The sequence below is a fragment of the Podarcis filfolensis genome (genome assembly GCF_964270895.1).
Source record: "Podarcis filfolensis genome assembly, chromosome: 9".
Lineage (NCBI taxonomy): Eukaryota > Metazoa > Chordata > Lepidosauria > Squamata > Lacertidae > Podarcis > Podarcis filfolensis.
The window spans coordinates 75,885,288-75,905,853 of NC_139610.1; the positions used below are offsets into that span (position 1 = coordinate 75,885,288).

Sequence of the window (20,566 nt, forward strand, 5' to 3'; positions counted from 1 at the left end):
GCAGGCTGCCCACCCCCACCCTCAGGGCTTTGCCCCTCTCCTAAATGAACACCCGCAAAGCCAGCAACCAGGGGAGTGGAATGTCGTCAACAATAAAAGCGTTCCCCTCAAAAACCTGAGAAGTTCTCAGTCGCTGCAAAAGAGTTTGTTTCTGTGTTTCTCTGCAGAAATTCATGATCAAGAGTACAGCGGAGGAAAAGAAAAAGGAGGGTGACGGGGAAGCCGAGGAGCAGAGCTCGAGGTGATACGAAGACAGGAAGAGCCTCCCCAAACTTCACTTAGGGTCCAGTCAGTTCTGTGTATCGTGTTCATGTTTCCTTTTGTTCCTTTGAAGATTTCCATGTGCTATACATGTTGTATATAGTTTATTCAGTATAGGTGGACTGAATAGTGTGGTGGCTCTGGGTTGCTGTTTGCAGTGATGCTGGATGGGTTCGAATAAATGTTCCTACTGTGCTGCCGGCACAGATGTACACGGCGTTTGTTTTTTATCAGCTCAACGCTGCCTGTTCTGGTGTGTTGAAAAGCCAGACTTAGTGTCGCTGACAGATGTCTCCTGTCTGAATCCAGAAGATGTAGAGAATCACTGTTGCTCAGGGCTAATGGAGTAACAGTTTTAGTCTATTGCAACAAAAACAGCCTTGTATCACCTTAAAGACCAGCACATCTTTGGTGACAGGAGCTGCTTGCTGAGTATAGAGACAGGATATGACAAAGAACAGAATCACCGCCTCCATGGTTTTCTTTAGCGTCATGTTTCCAGTGTCGGAATGGAAGACAAAGCTGCATAAATGCTGTGTTGCCTCTCCCGAAAGAAAGCCGGATCTCAGAAGGAAATTTCCCTAACTCAAGAGTTCTTTCTCATTCTTTAATTTTCAAAAATGTACAGTCTATAAAAGCACATGGGTAATGTTCAGGAAGAAAATGAATTTAATTTGCAAATGTCTGAATTAAGACTGAGCACCTGGAGGAATTCCTAGGTGGTTTTAATTATTTGTGGCAGATAATAAGACATTTAATTGATTCAGTTTTGCTGTATTTAACTGTTGCTGAGTATTCTGAAAGGGGACGAGAGAAACCCATAATGTGTTGCCAAGTTGCAAATGCTTTTATTTAGAGAATGCAACTTTCTTACCAGAACACTATATGTGTAATTCTAATTTAGTCTTTGTGCCATCCTGGTAATAAAAATCACACACACCCCGCAAATAAATGCATTTTATTTTTTTTGTTTCACCAGAAAGCTCAGAATTCCAGTAGTCAAAAGATAAGTTTGTGCTGCAGTTCTATACTACGTTAGCTGCGAGTTGAGAGCAGCCTGTTGGATCAAGCCGGTGGCCCATTGAGTTCAGCATCCTGCTCTCAGGGTGACTCCCCTGATGACTGTGGGAAGCCAGCAAACAGGATCTGAACACAGCAGCACTCGGCTCATCTGCAGTTCCCAGCAACTAGTATTCCGAGGCAGAGAGCCTCCCACAGTGATCTAGCATACACTGAACTCAGTGGGACTTACATCTGAGTAGACTGGCTTAGGATTGTGCTGTTTCTTTGTCCTTAGCAAATAATAATAATAATAATAATAATAATAATAATAATAATAATAATAATAATATTTATACCCTGCCCAACTGGCTGGGTTTCCCCAGCCACATATTTGCTTCCCTTCCCCCCCCCCCCAAAAAAAAATATATTCAAAAGCTAGAGGTTCCTTAGCTGGATGTTTGCCATTCTCTGAGCATCCTGTCTGATTTGCAGACATGGTCACGTGCTCCTCTTTTTCTAACAGGTACATTTGGGCAGCTTGCACATGTTTTTTTTATTGATTGTATTGCACATGCACACAAATCAAAATGCACAAACTTAAACAAAAGAAGAAGAAAATACAAGCGCTTATGTAGAGAGAGCAAAAAAGAAAAGAATAAAAGCAGAAACTCCAGAAAGGAAGAAAGAAGTAAGAGATATAAATATATGCCTCTCGTAAGCACATTTAAATATTGAAAAGAAAAAGAAAGAAAAGAAAAAAGGGAGCATACATAAAACAACATTAGTTCATTCTTCAATAAACTCAGACATTAAAAAAAAAGAGAGACGCACTTATGGACCCTCTGACCAGTTCAGTGGGTATGACGGCCACCTGTCAGCAGTAGGCAGTGCCAGAAGCAAAAGTGGGTGACCTTTGTCTAGTCACCAGGAGACATTGCATGACTTCCCCTGGACAGATGAATACAAACTATTATTTACACACAAAACTACACAATTGCCACCAGTTTTTCATCTTTTGGGATACAGACTTGGGACAAACACCACATTTGGTGCTGTTCATCACACGTGATAAGAACTTTCACCCTGGGATGTGGGCTGGTTGCTATTAGTACCCAGTGCCACTTTTGGGGACATCCAGTCTAGAAGCTGAAAAGGGTCGACTTGGTTCTTTCTTCTAAAATGTAAGCTGGCGCTGCGTTTCATGACCTTATAAAATCTGGAATCGTTCTGCCAGGATCTTCCAGCCATGGCAGCTTCTGAATCCTGTCTTTAGTTTCCGTTTCCACTGCTGAGAAAAGAGCCTGACTTTCGGTAACTAGAACAGTAACTCCCATATATCGGCGGGAATGGCAGATGGGTGGGATGGGGGGAAATGTCGAAAGTATGCAGAGATACAAAAAATGGGAGCTTGAAGCAACCGAGTGTGGAATACTGACTTTTGACAGGGAGGTGGACTGAAAAGCAGGAGGAAAGGCAAGGCAACAGGCTGCCCTAATGCACATAGACATTAAAAGTGTAGGGGCAGCCTTATTCTCCGGATGGATCCCTTCCTCATCCTCATTGAGAACCTACCTCAAAATGTTCCCAGGGACAGAAAAGGTCATTGAAGAAACCAAGATATTTTAACGTAGCTGGGATCGGGTACCACTATGTCTGTCCCACCACAAAATGCCTCTAAAACGTGCGCAGCCTGGGAGTCACTTTGGACTCACAGCTGTACATGGAGGCGCAGGTCAATTCTTTGCCCAGGGCAGCTGTTTACCAGCTCCATCTGGTACTCAGGCTGAGACCCTTCCTGCCCGCGGACTGTCTCGCCAGAGTGGAAAATGCTCTGGTTATCTCCCGCTTAGACTACTGCAATGCGCTCTGCGTGGGGCTACCTTTGAAGGTGACCTGGAAACTACAACTAATCCAGAATGCAGAAGCCAGACTGGTGGCTGGGAGCGGCAGTCGAGACCACATAACACCAGTCCTGAGAGATCTGCATTGGCTCCCAGTACGTTTCCGAGCACATTTCAAAGTGTTGGTGCTGACCTTTGAAGCCCCAAACAGCCTTGTCCCAGTATACCTGAAGGAACATCTCCACCCCCATCGTTCAGCCCAGACACAGGTCCAGCACCGAGGGCCTTCTGGCAGTTCCCTCATTGCGAGAAGCAAAGCTACAGGGAACCAGGCAGAGGGCCTTCTCGGTAGTGGCGCCTGCCCTGTGGAACGCCCTCCCATCAGATGTCAAAGCGATAAATAACTACCTGACATTCAGAAGACATCTTAAGGCAGCCGTGTTCAGGGAAGTTTTTAATGTGTGACATTTTAGTATATTGCAGGAGCTGTGGCCAGGAGTCAGTGACTTAGCAGCACCTCTGCGGTGTTTACTGAAAGTATTAGACCCAACTACTGCAAGTTTCCTTTCTATTCTGTCCCCGCATTACAGGTTGGACTGAGAGAATAAGGTAACAACCCCGAGTAGAAACCCAGATTATGCCAGATAAAGGTAGCCTCTTGCTGGCTCTGTGATTCTTTTCTTCAGGGCCAGTATCCAGGTTTTGTCCAGTTTTTACAGCCCAATTGTTTTCCCTTGTGTGTATTGATCTGATTCTGCAAGTCCAGAGGGACTACATTCTTAAGAGGGATATAAAAATGTTCCATGCGACATGGAAAGGTACAGCTTTCCTTGCATCTGTTTCAGAGATGGTGGCAATTAAATTATTTAATCATTTAACTAATCGCATCCCATAAAAAGCTCCCGAAGTGATGCAACAATAAAAATGCATAGCAAAAATTTTCAAATCCTATACAGGCTTGAAGAAAAAGGCTTGTAAAATGAAGGTTTCCATTAGGTGTAAGCAGTGCTTTTTTCTGGGGGGGGGGGTACGCACACCCCTAAACATTTTGTGAATCTTTGTACTTTTGTCAATTTACTATATTTTTCCTGATTTGAACTATAAAATGGTGATTTTCTTGAGTCAAAATGAGAGTACCCCTAAACATCTTTAAAGAAAAAAAGCATTGGGCGTAAGATTATCGGAAGAGGCGGCTGGATCAGACCGAAGGTCCATCTAGTAGTCCGGCATCCTGTTCTCTCAATGGCCAAATAAATGCCTGTGGGAAACCTTCCTCCTTTGGTTTCCAGCAACTGGTATTCTGGGATGGCAGCTGCTGATAGACCTGACTCCTCCATGACTCTGTAAAGTTAGTTTTCAGAGCTATCTATCACTGCTTTCTGTGGGAATGAGTTCCAGAACTTAATTACCATATTTTTGGCTCTATAAGACTCACTTTTTCCCTCCTAAAAAGTAAGGGGAAATGTGTGTGCGTCTTATGGAGCGAATGCAGGCTGCGCAGCTATCCCAGAAGCCAGAACAGCAAGAGGGATTGTTGCTTTCACTGCGCAGCGATCCTTCTTGCTGTTCTGGCTTCTGAGATTTAGAATATTTTTTTTCTTGTTTTCCTCCTCCAAAAACTAGGTGCGTCTTGTGGTCTGGTGCGTCTTATAGAGCGAAAAATACGGTATGTCATTCATGGTTTGCTTAATTCATTTTATCTCTCTGTTCATCCCCCACTTTAAAAAAGGCTCCCCGCGTGGTTTACAAATGTCCATGATAACACAGTTCATGCCCTCAATCTTGCAATCTTAAGACACAACACAAAAGGAAAAGGCAATGGGAGGGAGGAGGGAAGAAGCAAACTCACTATCTCATAGTTACAAAATGTTTTGTAATGACCAACTGGAACTGAAAGATTTCAAGGCGAGGAGGAGCAAAATGTTGCAGATCCTTCAGCAGAGAATGGATAAAACAGTGGAAGAAGCATCTCAGAATTCAGGAACAGCTCGAAGAAATCGAATGAGAAAAGCTGCTGCAAATGATACAGCTGGGAATGAGCAGGTTTCTTCAAAGAAATAAGTGACTGGTTTAACAACGCTCCGATATGAATCTATGCTGCAACGTGATCCGGAATTATGTGCAGTTCTGATTGCCCCATTTTAAAAAGGATATCGCAGCAGAGCTGGAAAACGGTGCAGGAAAGGGTTAAAAAAGGGAGCAGGAGCAGCGCCCCTACAAAGGAGGTTGTTGCATTTGCTTTTGTTTTTTAAATTTTTATTTTTGCATTTTCAAGTTTATATAGAATAAACAAAGGAAAGAAGATGCGCCATCAAATAAAAACAAAAAATCCCCTTTGACTTCCCTCCCCTTCCTTATTGGTGGATCCTCGTAAAGATTTTTCCCTCTGCATCTCTTCCCTAACTCTATTATAATTCAAATTTTTACTGCAGGTTTTCTGTCAGTCCTACCAATGAATGTAATTGTTCACCATAGTTTTTCAAATAAATTATATACTCTCCCCATTCTTTAGTAAACTCAGCCTCTTCCTGGTTTCCTCTTCCTGGTAAGTTTTGCTATCTCAGCATTGCTCATCAATTTTATCTGCCATTCTTCCTTGGTCGGAGTTGTACCATCTTTCCATCTGTTGCATTTCTGGTGCTAGAAAATGAGGCCATGAACAGGAATTTCAAAAATTTTGCACTATGTGGAGAAAGAGACTAGCCTCTCTCATAATATTGGAAATCTGTTATTAGATGACACACCTAGGATTCTGGGATGAGGAAGCAAGAGCTGCTCCCTGCTTCTGAGAAAACAAAGCCTGTCTTTCAACTCAGATCTGCGCCCCTTGCCTTAAAACGAAATGCTGGCTCCTGCGTAGGCAGAAAGCAGAAGTAAACAGGAACATGGTCGAACAACTCCAGGCACGCCTGGAAGAAGCGGACCATTTGGATCCCTTCCAGTCAGGATTCAGGCCTCATCATGGGACTGAAACTGCCTTGGCCGCACTGGTTGATGATCTCCGGCGGGCTAGGGACAAAGGTGAGAGCTGTTTCCTAGTTCTGCTGGATCTCTCAGCGGCGTTTGATACCATCGACCATAACATCCTTCTGGACCGTCTTGAGGGGCTGGGAGCTGGGGGCACTGTCATACAGTGGTTCCGCTCCTTCCTCCTGGGCCGTGTTCAGAAAGTGGTGGTGGGGGATGAGTGTTCAGACCCCTGGGCTCTCACTTGTGGGGTGCCTCAGGGTTCTGTCCTCTCCCCCATGCTTTTCAACATTTACATGCAGCCGCTGGGAGAGATCATCAGGAGGTTTGGGCTGGGTGTTCATCAGTATGCGGATGATACCCAGCTCTACCTCTCTTTTAAATCAGAACCAGTGAGTGCGGTGAAGGTCCTGTGTGAGTGTCTGGAAGCGGTTGGAGGATGGATGGCGGCTAACAGATTGAGGTTGAATCCTGACAAGACAGAAGTACTGTTCTTGGGGGACAGGAGGCGGGCAGGTGTGGAGGATTCCCTGGTCCTGAATGGGGTAACTGTGCCCCTGAAGGACCAGGTGCGCAGCCTGGGAGTCATTTTGGACTCACAGCTGTCCATGGAGGCACAGGTCAAATCTGTGTCCAGGGCAGCTGTTTACCAGCTCCATCTGGTACGTAGGCTGAGACCCTATCTGCCTGCGGACTGTCTCGCCAGAGTGGTGCATGCTCTGGTTATCTCCCGCTTGGACTACTGCAATGCACTCTATGTGGGGCTACCTTTGAAGGTGACTCGGAAACTACAACTAATCCAGAATGCGGCAGCTAGACTGGTGACTGGGGGCGGCCGCCGAGACCATATAACACCGGTCTTGAAAGACCTACATTGGCTCCCAGTACGTTTCCGAGCACAATTCAAAGTGTTGGTGCTGACCTTTAAAGCCCTAAACGGCCTCGGTCCAGTAGACCTGAAGGAGCGTCTCCACCCCCATCATTCTGCCCGGACGCTGAGGTCCAGCGCCGAGGGCCTTCTGGCGGTTCCCTCATTGCGAGAAGCAAAGCTACAGGGAACCAGGCAGAGGGCCTTCTCGGTAGTGGCGCCCGCCCTGTGGAACGCCCTTCCAGCAGATGTCAAAGCGATAAACAACTACCTGACATTCAGAAGACATCTTAAGGCAGCCCTGTTCAGGGAAGTTTTTAATGTGTGATATTTTACTGTATTTTTGGTTTTTATGGAAGCCGCCCAGAGTGGCTGGGGAGGCCCAGCCAGATGGGCGGGGTATAAATAATAAATTATTATTATTATTATTATTATTATTATTATTATTATTATTATTATTATTATTATTATATGGCAATCTTCAATGTTGCAAAGCCAGGGGCTAACTTTGGATGGGGGGAACTTGGTAAAAAGGGTCATTGGAAGCCAAATGGTATAGCATTACCTGAAGATTGGAGGTTATGGAAACACAGAGGCAGGTGGTGCCCGTGTCATGGAATGACCTCCTGGCTGAAATACGGGAAGCCCCATCAGGTTGGCATTCCGCCCTGTGAAGGGAAGCATTTCCCTGAATTGAAAACCCTATGCCAAGAAAGAAAGAGAGAGAGAGAGAGAGAGAGAGAGAGAAAAGAAAGAGAGATAAAGAGAAAAAAAAAGTGAAAGAGAGAGAGAAGAAGAAGAGAGAGAGAAAAAAGGGAGAGAGAGAGAAAAAAGAAAAGAAAGAAAATGAAAGAAAAAAAAGGGAAAAAGAAAGCTCTGAGGATGCTAATTTTTTAGCGTTCGACAGAAATGCCCAGAAAAGCCCAAATTTACCTGTTTCAGTAAACACAATCTAATAACCACAACATTCCCCGAAGATTCTGCTCAGTCACCTTCAGCAGAGCGAAGGGTGGGGGGCATTTTCTGTGTACAATCTGCGCTGAATTGATGAAAGGGAGAGAGAAAATGATTTATTTATGAAGGAGTTTGAGGTGGTGCACCTAATTTACTCCTTCGCCATTTTACCCTCGCCACAACCCTGTGAGGTTGGCTAGGCTGAGAGGCCAGGCCTATCAGTCAATCACCCATCTCCCACCACCCTTCTGATTAACACCCCTCCCCACCCTCTCACTATATATAAGGGCCTGGTGATTTCTGTTTCAGTGTACAGTGGTACCTCGGGTTACAGACACTTCAGGTTACAGACTCCGCTAACCCAGAAATAGTACCTCGGGTTAAGAACTTTGCTTCAGGATGAGAACAGAAATCGTGCTCTGGCGGTGCGGCAGCAGCAGGAGGCCCCTTTAGCTAAAGTGTTGCTTCAGGTTAAGAACAGTTTCAGGTTAAGAACGGACCTCCAGAAAGAATTAAGTACTTATCCCGAGGTACCACTGTTTCTGAAGAAGTGTGCATGCACACGAATGCTCATACCAAGAACAAACTTAGTTGGACTTAGTTGGTCTCAAAGGTGCTACTGGACATTATATATATATCTACTGCGTCAGACCAACCTGACCCTCCCCCTCTTCCCTCCTTTTCTTCTTCTTCCTAATTATTTAAAACAATTCATAAACCAAGAACTCATACATTGACCACTAAGAATGAAACGTACGTTGTAGATATTTTCCCACATTTATTATGCTATTTTTAAATGACATGAGAAAACTTGGTACACTTATTTGCATAACTTTATTCTTGTTTATAAAACCAGAGAGAGAGAGAGAGAGAGAGAGAGAGAGAGAGAGAGAGAAGTTAGTCATCAGAGAATCTAAAATAAAAAATTTGCACTCGTCAGATGCTGTGATTCAGTTAACCAACCAAGTAATGTGGGGGGGGGGGGTTGTACACCTGTTAGGAGAAAAACGGCTCATGAAGATGCTTATACGAGGCACAAAATTGTGTGTCTTAAGGGAAATTCCCGCTGAAAAGCTGTCAAATTTTCACAAAGAATTTAAAAAGCAATTGCAAACTGACGTGGAAATGTGGCCGGAAAAATCAGAAACGGATCTGGACACATTTGTCTATCTCTTTGAACTTTTCCTGTCTTGATGCGATAACCTAAAGGCCAGCGCTGGAGTGTCCAGTTGTCTAAAAACGAACGCCAATGTCTTTGCAGGCCCTCTTGGCTTTGGAGCTGGCCAGGGCTGGTGTCCCTTTAAGAGCTCTATCTGTTTGTCACTGGAGCTGGAGCCAAGCTGCTCTGCCAGCTCCAGAGCAGGAGGGAGACGGGCCTGAACTGTAGGGAAAGCAAACATCCCAGAGGACAGGCCAGATCCGAGGCGAGGAGGGGAAGGAAACCCTCTGGGCCTCCCAAAATGTTGCGGGTCTTCATCCTCCACGCACAGAACGTCCAGACTCCGGATACGGATATCAGCGATGCTTATTGCTCCGTGGTGTTTGAAGGTAAGGAGGAGGCAGAACGAGTTTGCAACTACAGGGGCCGAGACGAGGGAAGCAGAGGTACAGGGCAGAGAGAGCACCCAAGGGTGCTGGTGGGGAGAACACCACCTCTCTCTCTCCCATTCTCAGGAGCCAAAGGGGATTTGGAGAGGGACGCTTGGGGCTGTTTCTATTTGCAGGTTGCTGAATGCGGGACAAGCAAGAAATCAATCCCTGTACACATCTGCATAAACCTCAGATCTCCAGGGAGGTCTGTGACTTTTTAGTTTAGAGGAAAAGAGAATTAAGACGTGGTTAAAGGTAAAGGGACCCCTTACCATTAGGTCCAGTTGTGACTGACTCTGGGGTTGCGGCGCTCATCTCAATTTCAAGGGAGGCATGTACAGCTTCCGGGTCATGTGGCCAGTAGGACTAAGCCGCTTCTGGCGAACCAGAGCAGTGCACGGAAACGCCGTTTAGCTTCCCGCTGGAGCGGTACCTATTTATCTACTTGCACTTGACGTGCTTTTGAACTGCTAGGTTGGCAGGAGCTGGGACCGAGCAACAGGAGCTCACCCCGTCGCGGGGATTCGAACCGCCAACCTTCTGATCAGCAAGCCCTAGGCTCTGTGGTTTAACCCACAGCACCACCCACGTCCCAAGGCGTGGTAGAAGTTTATAAAAAGTCTGCATGTCATGGGGAAAATGGGTGCAGAGAAATTTCCCTCCCTCCTATCCCTAGAACCTGGGGACACCTGGCAAAGGTGAATGTTGGAAGGTTCAGGACAGATACAGTCCTTCACGCAGCTAGTAGTTAAACTGTGGAACTCCCTCCCACAAGAAGTGTGATGGCCTTGGCAGCTTTACGAGAGAACTGTACAAATTCCCAGAGGAAAGGGAGATTGATGGCTACTAGCCAGGCCAGCTAAGTTTCTCCCTTTGCAGTTGGAGACAGCAAGGCTTCCAAAAACCCGCGGCTGTAAACCCCAGGAGGGAAGAGGGCTCTGGGGCTCAGATTTTTCTTGCAGGTTCCCCAAAGGCAGGGGTCAGCAAACTTTTTCAGCAGGGGGCCGGTCCACTGTCCCTCAGACCTTGTGGGGGACCGGAGTATATTTTTGGGTGGGAAATGAACGAATTCCTATGCCTCACAAATAACCCAGTGATGCATTTTAAATAAAAGGACACATTCTACTCTCGTAAAAACATGCTGATTCCTAGACCGTCCACAGGTCGGATTTAGAAGGCGATTGGGCTGGATCCAGCCCCTGGGCCTTAGTTTGCCTAAAAGGCAAAGGTAAAGGGACCCCTGACCGTTAGGTCCAGTTGCGGACGACTCTGGAGCTGCGGCACTCATCTCGCTTTATTGGCTGAGGGAGCCGACGTACAGCTTCCGGGTCATGTGGCCAGCATGACTAAGCCGCTTCTGGCCAACCAGAGCAACGCATGGAAATGCCGTTTACCTTCCTGCTGCAGCGGTACCTATTTATCTACTTGCACTTTTTGGGGTGCTTTCGAACTGCTAGGTGGGCAGCAGCTGGGACCGAGCAACGGGAGCTCACCCCGTCAAGGGAATTTGAACCACCAACCTTCTGATCAGCAAGCCCTAGGCTCTGTGGTTTAGACCTACCCATGCCCAAAGGCAGCTGCTCAGCCCTGGTGAGAACAGGAGGCTGGACTAGATGGTCCATTGGGCCTGATCCAGCCGGCTCTTAGGAGGTGTGTCTCCTGCTCATCCTCAGCCAAACTTCACGGCCCCAAAGTCCCCCATCCTGGTGCAGTTGCTCAGCCTGTGAGAGAAGCAATATTTGTGGCAGCGTCTCTGCCAGGTCCAGAAAGGAAATGGGACCCCAGGAAGCGGCTCAATCCAGCCCAAGTTTAAAGTTCTGTGTTGGGAATTTGCCTTGTGAAATCATGTTGTTGTTCTTTAGTCGTTTAGTCGTGTCCACCTCTTCATGACCCCCTGGACCAGAGCACGCCAGGCACTCCTGTCTTCCACTGCCTCCTGCAGTTTGGTCAAACTCATGCTGGTAGCTTTGAGAACACTGTCCCACCATCTTGTCCTTTGTCGTCCCCTTCTCCTTGTGCCCTCCATCTTTCCCAACATCAGGGTCTTTTCCAGGGAGTCTTCTCTTCTCATTAGGTGGCCAAAGTCTTGGAGCCTCAGCTTCAGGATCTGTCCTTCCAGTGAGCACTCAGGGCTGATTTCCTTCAGAATGGAGAGGTTGGATCTTCTTGCAGTCCATGGGACTCTCAAGAGTCTCCTCCAGCACCAGAATTCAAAAGCATCAATTCTTCGGCGATCAGCCTTCTTTATGGTCCAGCTCTCGCTTCCATACATCACTACTGGGAAAACCATAGCTTTAACTGGGGTCCCTTCCAGCCCCACAATTTTCTGCTTCCTAGTCTGAGCATGTCTGCTCCCTTTCCTGAGTGTTGCCTTGCTGGGCTGCACATTATCCCCTGTGCACACAGCTCAGCAGGTGACTCAGGCCCCATCCTGGCTCTGTGGCCATTGGATGCCCGATAACTCACTTTGTGTAGGTCCTTACGCAGCTCTTTGCAATCTTTATTCCGTTTTGTTTCAATGACCGTGATCAATTTAGTGTCACTGGCAAAATGGGCCACTTCACTGCCTGCCCCTCATTTCTGTTATGGATGCTTTAGTTGAGACTCCTGCATTTCAGGGGGTTGGACTAGATGACCCTTGGGGTCCCTTTTGTTGTTGTTGTTTAGTCGTTTAGTCATGTCCGACTCTTCGTGACGCCCTGGACCAGAGCACGCCAGGCACTTCTGTCTTCCACTGCCTCCCACAGTTTGGTCAAACTCATGCTGGTAGCTTCGAGAACACTGTCCCACCATCTCGTCCTCTGTCATCCCCTTCTCCTTGTGCCCTCCATCTTTCCCAGCATCAGGGTCTTTTCCAGGGAGCCTTCTCTTCTCATGAGGTGGCCAAAGTCTTGGAGCCTCAGCTTCAGGATCTGTCCTTCCAGTGAGCGCTCAGGGCTGATTTCCTTCCGAATGGAGAGGTTTGATCTTCTTGCAGTCCTGGGACTCTCCAGAGTCTCCTCCAGCACCAGATTTCAAAATGTGAAATCATAAAAATGCTCAGTTGTGGCTGCGTCCGTTCGCTGTGTTTCTGCTGCAATGCAATGTTAAGGAACCTGCCTCTCTTTCTTTGGAATGGCTCAGAGGACCAGCCCTACCATTGGGAAAGGGGGAGCAGCTGATTTTGGCTATTGCTCAGTCTTATTTCTATCATTTTTGTTGCATTTCCACGGATGGGGAGAGGCAACATCAAACTTGGCTTGCCCCTTGGGTACCTTGCATTTGGGCTGGGAGTGCAGGGGATTTGCTCTCCTGCCTCAGGCAGCAGAAAGCCTTGGCTGGGGCCACTTGAGGTGTTGCGCATGCGCATTAAGGTGCTGTGCATGGACTGCACCACATCAGACCGCAGGGGGCTCAGATGATGTGAGGCAGCACCGTGTAGTAACTGTATGTTGCTGTGGTCCTTTCCTGCATCCCAGGGCATCTAGAATGCTTCTCCCTTACATGCTAGCTTTCTCTGTGCGGGGATTTTATTTGGGCTTTAATTCATTTGATGCCTCCATATTCCAAAGGGGGTGGGGTCACTCTCCTGCATCTGAGCTTACAGATTTGCTGCTGCTGCTGAACTCTTTCACAAGGAAAAGCAAAACAGGATCTGGGTCAGTGAAGACCAAAGGGGTCATTATCACCCAGCCACATCTCTCTGGCAGCATTTTAAGGAAGTCTGATGACTGATTTGTTATGTACGTCATAAAATTTATACCCATTTTATTGGCTATAATGTCAGAGCAACCGACGGTTGAATCCTATTATGTTTTTATGTGTGTGTGTGTAACTTATGAGTTAGTGAAACCAAATGCCCCCCTTACTTTATTTATTCATTTATATCCATTTCATAAAATGTATACGCTGCTAGATTGCAGACGGAAACCTCAAAGCGGTTTGTGAAAAGATAAAACGAGAAAATCGAGGGGGAAATTTCAATAGTTTGAAACATACAAAAAGTTAAAATTACTAAAACCGGTTACGACTCACATTTTCTTTCTAAGCATGCTTAGAGATCAAGCATGTGTCCTTTCTAAGCATTGTCTAAACAAGAGGGTTTTGAGCAGGTGCTGGAAAGAGTGCAGTGAGTGAAGGCACCTGCTTGAGATCAAGTGGCGGGGAGTTCCGAAGGACACGTGTTGCCACATGAATGGAGATAATTCCTCTAAATGCTAAATGGGAATTATTTGTGCTAGTGCCCGTTCTGGTCCCCCGTTGTTAGGGGCTTTATATGCTAATAGGCGTCCTGGGAAAAGGATCCCACGGGCAGAGAGAGAAGGGAGGGGTCTGTTTAGGGAAGCTTTTAATGTCTGATGTTTTATTGCTTTTTTATTATTATCATTAATTCTTTTGGGAGCTGCCCAGAGTGGCTGGGGAAACCCAGCCAGATGGATGGGGTATAAATAATAAATTATAGTTATTATGCCTGGCATGTGGCAGTGACCAATTTTCTTACCCCTGCATGGCCACGGTTAACTTCCCTCCAGGCTCAGCTTGGAATAAGCAAAGGCGGAAGGAAGAGAGTGTCTCTGCGCATGTGCAGAGGGCTGTGTCTCGTGGAGAAGCCACAGTCTGTGGCCGAGAGGGTTTCAGAGGAGGTGATAACATACCATTATGTACAAACAGCAGAATGTAACATCAATACTACTACTACTACTACTACTACTACTACTACTACTACTACTAATAATAATTTAATATTTATACCCCGCCCATCTGGCTGGGCTTCTCCAGCCACTCTGGGCAGCTTCCAACAAAATATTAAAATACAGTAATGCATCAAACATTAAAAGCTTCCCTAAAGAGGGCTGCCTTCAGGTTTATTTGATGTAATAAACCAGAAATGGAAGTTGGGGGAAGTCAACAGGGAGGAGGGGAAATTGGAAAATGAATGTTAAGTAACGATATTGCATATTTGTTATGAGAAAAGAAAATGAATAAAAATTATTTATTAAAAAAAGAGAGGGTTTCAGAGGCTCTCCGGTCCTCCTCCTTTCCCGTTCCCCCTCTGCCCCTCCTCCATAGACTCAGCCTCGTAATCAGAGAGACTGGATCCTGCCCTGGGTATTTGGCAATAGGAGCTGCAGAAGCCCAGCAAAGGAGGCAGATGAGAAACCTAACCTCCCCAGCACCGCCACACCCTGCTCTTTTTATAGTTTCCTCCTTGCCGTCATGCAGTGCCTTTGGATCCTGGCCCCAGCACCTGTTTGGCCAGCGGGGGCTGGGATGGCTGACCTGGCAGAGCTCCCTCTGTGTCACAGAAGCGCCCGCAAGTGTCCAGGGCTTAGCGGCCGCTTTGCAAAGGAGGAGAACATGAGAGGAGCAAGAGATTTTTGATGGTGGAACAGGCTCTCCTTCCTTGGAGTTTTTGAAGCAGAGCTTGGGTCATAGAATCATAGAATCATAGAATCATAGAGTTGGAAGAGACCACAAGGGCCATCGAGTCCAACCCCCTGCCAAGCAGGAAACACCATCAGAGCACTCCTGACATATGGTTGTCAAGCCTCTGCTTAAAGACCTCCAAAGAAGGAGACTCCACCACACTCCTTGGCAGCAAATTCCACTGTCGAACAGCTCTTACTGTCAGGAAGTTCTTCCTAATGTTTAGGTGGGTCATAGCTGTCAACTTTCCCCTTTTCTTGTGAGGAATCCTATTCGGAATAAGGGAATTTCCCTTTAAAAAAAGGGAAACGTTGACAGCTATGGCTTGGGTGGCCCTCTGTCAAGGGTGCTATAGCTGAGATTCCTGCATTGCAATCCTAGAGGGTGATTAAAAATAGATATTTATTTGATTTTTCAGATTAAATCTTTACAGTCACGTATCAAACATATCAATAAGATTCCATGGAATCTCCCAGACTTCCCTCCTCCCCTTTGCGGGTCCTATTGTTGATCATTTCCTCCTGCATCTTTCATGATGATTCAGATCTTTTACATTTCCACTGTGTCCAAAATTCACCATTGAACTACAAGTGTCATTCCAATTCTACTAACGATTTTAACTGTTTGCAATGCTCTTTAAGATAAGTTATAAATTTCCCCCATTCCTTATTAGATAGATAATTTATTACGGTCGAAGACCAGCTTTTAAAACACACTTGGGGCTACAGTCCCAAAAGGAAAGCAAACTTTTAAAACAGCATACAACAATAAATTTAAAATTTATAAATGCGACAAGCATATAGACACTTAAAACTTTAAGATAAGCTATGACCCAGAGTCACCCATGGAACCGAGTTTGGGGATTTTCTTAACGAACTAGTTTGGGTCGAGCAATGGTCTATGCCTACAGATCTGTACACAGAATCTGGTGATCATCCGGGTTGTCTTATGATCTTTGCCTAACAGGAAAAGGTCAAATTTTTGCTTCCGTTCCTTATTAAAATTCTGGTCTTCCTGATTTCTGATTCTTCCGGTCATTTTTGCCATTTCAGCATAGTCCATCCACTTCACCTGCCATACTTCTCTGGTTGGGACTTTATCTTCCTTCCATCTCTGGACCAATAACGTCCACACAGTCGTGGTCGCATGCATAAATAGTCTTTTCTGCTCCCTTGAGATCCTACAATGCTAGAGTTGGAAGGGGCTTAGAGGGTCATCTAGTCCAACCCCCTGCAATGCAGGAATCTCAGCTAAAGCATCCCGGACAGATGGCCACCCAACTTCTCCTTAAAAACCTCTAAGGAAAGAGACTGGAAATGGCGCCATATGTCCATGCCAAAACAATCAGTATGGAAATCAGAATTCTGTGAACTGCCCTGAGACCTGCAGGTATAGGGTGGTATATAAATTCAATTAACAACAACAACAGCAACAGCAACAATAATGTAGAACTGCTCCAATGTCATCATTACAAGTCGTCCACAACCTTCCGAGGGAGACTGTTCTGCTAGGGTTGGCCTAGATGATCTCCGGGGTCCCTTTCCCACTCTGCGATTCTGTGATTCTATGATAAGAAGAGGCTGCTGGATCAGGCCAAAGGGGACCCGTCCAGACCACCTTCTCACCAATGGAAAACCTGCAAGCAGGATCTGAGAGTCCTTTCCTCTCCTGTGGTTTCCAGCAATTGGGAGTCAGAATAATAATAATAATAATAATAATTTATTTATACCCCGCCCATCTGGCTGCATTTCCCCAGCTACTCTGGGTGCTCCCAGCTGAAATAATAATAATAATAATAATAATAATAATAATAATAATAATAATTTATTTATACCCTGCCCATCTGGCTGGGCTTCCCCAGCCACTCTGGGCAGCTCCCAACTGAATATTAAAAACACAATACAGCATTAAACATTAAAAACTTCCCTAAACAGGGCTGCCTTCAGATGTCTTCTAAAAGTCAGTTGTTTATTGACTTGACATCTGATGGGAGGGCGTTCCACAGGCTGGGCGCCACCACCGAGGAGGCCTTTGCTGCCTCCGAATGTGGAGAGACACCCATCGATAGCCCTCTCTTCCTCCATGAATTTGTCGAATCCTCTTTTAAAGCCATTTAGGCTGGCGTCCAGCGCTGCCTCCTGAGGGAGTGAGTTCCACAGTTTAACAGTGCGCTGTGTGGACGTTTCCCCCCTGTCCTGAATCTTCCATCCATCAACTTCATTAGATGTTGAGTTTCTGTCGTTATGAGAGAGGGAGAAGAACTTCACCCGCTGTCTCCATGCCATGCATCGTTCTATATCTTGCCAATTCTTCCTCCCTTCCTTTTCTCCAAACTGAAAAGTCCCAAACCGAGAATTCAGAGGCAGGACCTGATTTCCCAGCTGGATTCTTTCTCTCCCCCTGGGATCACTGAGTCATCAGTCCTCCTGCTGCCAAAGGGTATTTCCACCCGACAGGTGCAGAATTTTGGGGGGGGGGGGACAGTCATCCGCTTTAAGCTCGTGTTATTTAAGGTGGTCCTGCTCCGCCTTCGACGTGCACTCATCCTGCGCACGCCTTCTAGAGCTCTTCTTCATGAAGGCTCCTGCATCACCAACCTGCGAGGCTTCCCCCTCTTTCTTTTTTTTATTTTTTATTTATTTTCAATGCAAAATTACAACAAAAATTACAAACATTGAATCCAAAATAAATCTATACAAACAAGAAAGAAAAACAGAACACAAAAAAGGAAAAAAGAGAAAAAGAAAAAAGAAAAAAGAAAAAGCACACATCTACAAATAAAACCATATCTTCATTTTAATCTAGTCATTACATACATATACACGTATTGACTTCCTTCCTTTGTTCTAAGACCTCAAAAATTTTACTCTTTCTAAATTGTTGTGTCTAATGTAGATTACCTTTATCTTTATACTTTTTACATCATTTTTCTTTTTCTCCATTACACACCGATATGCTTACTCCAGAACAATGTTTTTTCATATACCCTTTAGCGCATCCCCATTCTTTTAATAATTTCTGGTCCAATTGTCCCCTTATGAATGCTGTGAGTCTTGCCAGATTTATATGTTCACAAAATTTAATTTGCCATTCTTTCATTGATGGAATTTTTCTCCCTTTCCAATTTTTTGCTATAAGCATCCTGGCAGCTGTCGTTGCAAAAAGGAATACTTCCCTTTGATTGTCAGGAATATCGTTTGTGATTACCGTATTTTTCGCTCTATAGGATGCACTTTTCCCCCTCCAAAAATGAAGGGGAAATGTGTGTGCGTCCTATGGAGTGAAGGCAGGCTTCAGGCAGCTATCCGCAAGCCTTCTGAGCGTGGCAGGAGTTCCTGCTGCACTCGGAAGGCTTGCTGTGCTGGTCCCAGGGGGAGGTTACCATGGGGTGAGGTCCAGGACCTGAGTCGAGGGTCGGCAGACAGTCCTCCACGGGCGAAGCGGGGTCCAGGGCGAGGAGCAGGGCAAGGACAGGAACTCTCGAGGAACAGGACAGGGTGCTGGCCGAAACAGCTCTTCAATGACGTTGCTCCCACAACCTGGGACCGGGCTGACTCGCCTTTATCTTCTCTGAGGCCTGGGGCGGCCCCGGCCCCCAGGAGACCCACCTCTCCTGGCCTTAAGGCGAGCACTCCTCCTGGGAGAAACCAGTTCCCTCCGCCTCTCTGCCCTGAGCCTCTGCAGCTCAGGAGAGGCTGGAGGGTTAATGGACCCAGGGGAAGACTCCCCTTCCCCTGACAGGGTGGGAGAGGCGCACCTGTAGGCACTGTGTCTTCAATCACCTCCGGAGCCAGAGAGGATTCACCTGGTGCCTTCTCCTGAGGATCCGGCACAGGCGCAGGTGCTTCAGATCCAAGGCCCTGCCCCAGTTCAGCCGGCCCCGGAGGCGGGGACTCCTGTGCAGGCTGGGGTTCCTCCGGTTCAGCCTCTGAATCGGATTCCCAGGCCATCACACCATCTCCCCTCCCAGGCCCCCCCCTCAAACGAGGGTCTGGACCTGGCTTGCTGGGGTACACCGCATGGAAATCACGGAGGGCAGGCAGGTGCGTGGACGTTGGCTGCTGGTTCCCAGGAACGGTCCTCAGGTCCATACCCCTTCCAGTCTGTGAGATACTGCAGCTTTCCCCTGCGGTATCGGGAGTCCATAATGCGTTCCACCTCGTACTCAGGCTCCCCCTGAACCAAAACTGGCTGCGGTCGGGGACGGTTCGGGTGGAACTCGTCAGGCGGGGCCACCGGACTCAGAAGGGACCTGTGGAATACCGGGTGAACCTTCAGGATTGCGGGCAACCGGAGACGGAATGCCACAGGCGAGACTTGGTCCACGATGGGAAACGGGCCGGTGAAACGGGCGTCCAGCTTCCGTGAAGGTCAAGAGGGGTGGAAGTGGCGAGGCCGGAGGGTCGCCCGGTAGGGCCCTTGGCCTGCTGGCAGACGTCACAACCAGCGACGTAGCGAGCCACGTCAGCCTTCAGGCGGGGCCACCAAAACTCGCGGCTTACCAGATGGGTGGTCCGATACCGCCCAAAATGTCCCACTGCTGGGGCATCATGGGTCATCCGGAGAACCTCAGCCCACAGTGGCCCTGGCGGAATGTACAGGCGACCGTGGTGCAGCAGAAGGCCCTGATGCAAGACCAGCCCCGGATACTGAGGGCATGACCCTTCGGCCAGTTCCCGGAGTCGTTCCTGTGCCCAAGCGTCGACCCGCTGCTGTTCCCGCACCCGAGCCTGCAGTGGCTGAGCTTCCTGGGTGGCCAGGAACGCAGCCGGTGGTAGGATCGTGGTGGGTACTGCTTGCTGTACCGTGTCTGCGTTGTCTTCAGGTTTCCGGGACAGGGCATCCACCTTCTGGTTTTGGGAGCTAGGGATGTAGCGGATCCGGAACTGGAACCGGGAAAAGAACAATGCCCACCGGATCTGCCTTTGGTTCAGCTTGCGGGTGGTCTGGAGGTACTCCAGGTTCCGGTGGTCGGTTCTCACCTCCACCGGGTGTCATGCCCACTCAAGATGGTGGCGCCAGACCTCAAAGGCCACCTTGATGGCCAGTAGTTCCCGCTCCCACACGGTATAGTTACGCTCCGCCGGAAGGAGCTGGCGGGAGTAGAAGGCGCAGGGTAAGAGTGGCGCATCAGGTCCGTACTGCTGAGACAAGACGGCACCGAGAGCCGTGCTGGAGGTGTCGGTCTCTACCACAAAGGGTCGAGAGGGATCAGGATGTTGCAAGATCGGCGCTCTCTGGAAACAGGCCTTCAACCCCTGAAACGCTTCCTCTGCCTCCTTGTCCCAGGAAAACGGCGTCTTGGGATGCAGTAGCCGGGTCAACGGGGTGGTGCGATGAGCATAATCTGCAATGAAGGTCCGGTAATAGTTGGCGAACCCCAGGAATCGCTGTAGGTCCTTGCGGTTCCGAGGTGCCGCCCATTCCCGAACCGCTGCCACCTTCCCAGGATCCATCTGCACCCCATCTGGAGAGAGTCGGTGACCAAGGAAGTCCACTGACCGCTGATGGAACTCGCACTTGCTGAGCTTCGCATATAGGCGGTGCTCCCGCAAGCGCTGCAGCACGGTCTGGACATGACCCTCATAGCGAGCCCGGTCACGGGAGAAAACCAGAATGTCATCCAAGTACACCACCACGTACTTGTCTAGCAAGTCCTGGAACACGTGGTTGATGT

The 20,566-nt window shown here is 47.6% G+C and overlaps 2 protein-coding genes across 7 annotated transcripts in view; both read left to right on the forward strand.

The window, feature by feature from the left end:
• Window positions 1-1,213, forward strand: part of ZNF638 (zinc finger protein 638) — a 67,267-nt gene extending 66,054 nt beyond the window's left edge. For all 4 annotated transcript variants that reach the window (XM_083631542.1, XM_083631543.1, XM_083631544.1 and 1 more), the window contains one exon: window positions 168-1,213. In XM_083631542.1, the coding sequence (XP_083487668.1) occupies window positions 168-245 (78 nt within the window). In that variant the 3' untranslated portion in view covers window positions 246-1,213. The remainder of the gene's footprint in view (window positions 1-167) is intronic.
• Window positions 1,214-9,189: 7,976 nt separating this feature from the next.
• DYSF (dysferlin) overlaps window positions 9,190-20,566 on the forward strand; it is a 223,052-nt gene continuing 211,675 nt past the window's right edge. For all 3 annotated transcript variants that reach the window (XM_083631547.1, XM_083631549.1, XM_083631552.1), the window contains exon 1: window positions 9,190-9,441. In XM_083631547.1, coding sequence (XP_083487673.1) covers window positions 9,354-9,441 — 88 coding nt within the window. In that variant the 5' untranslated portion in view covers window positions 9,190-9,353. The remainder of the gene's footprint in view (window positions 9,442-20,566) is intronic.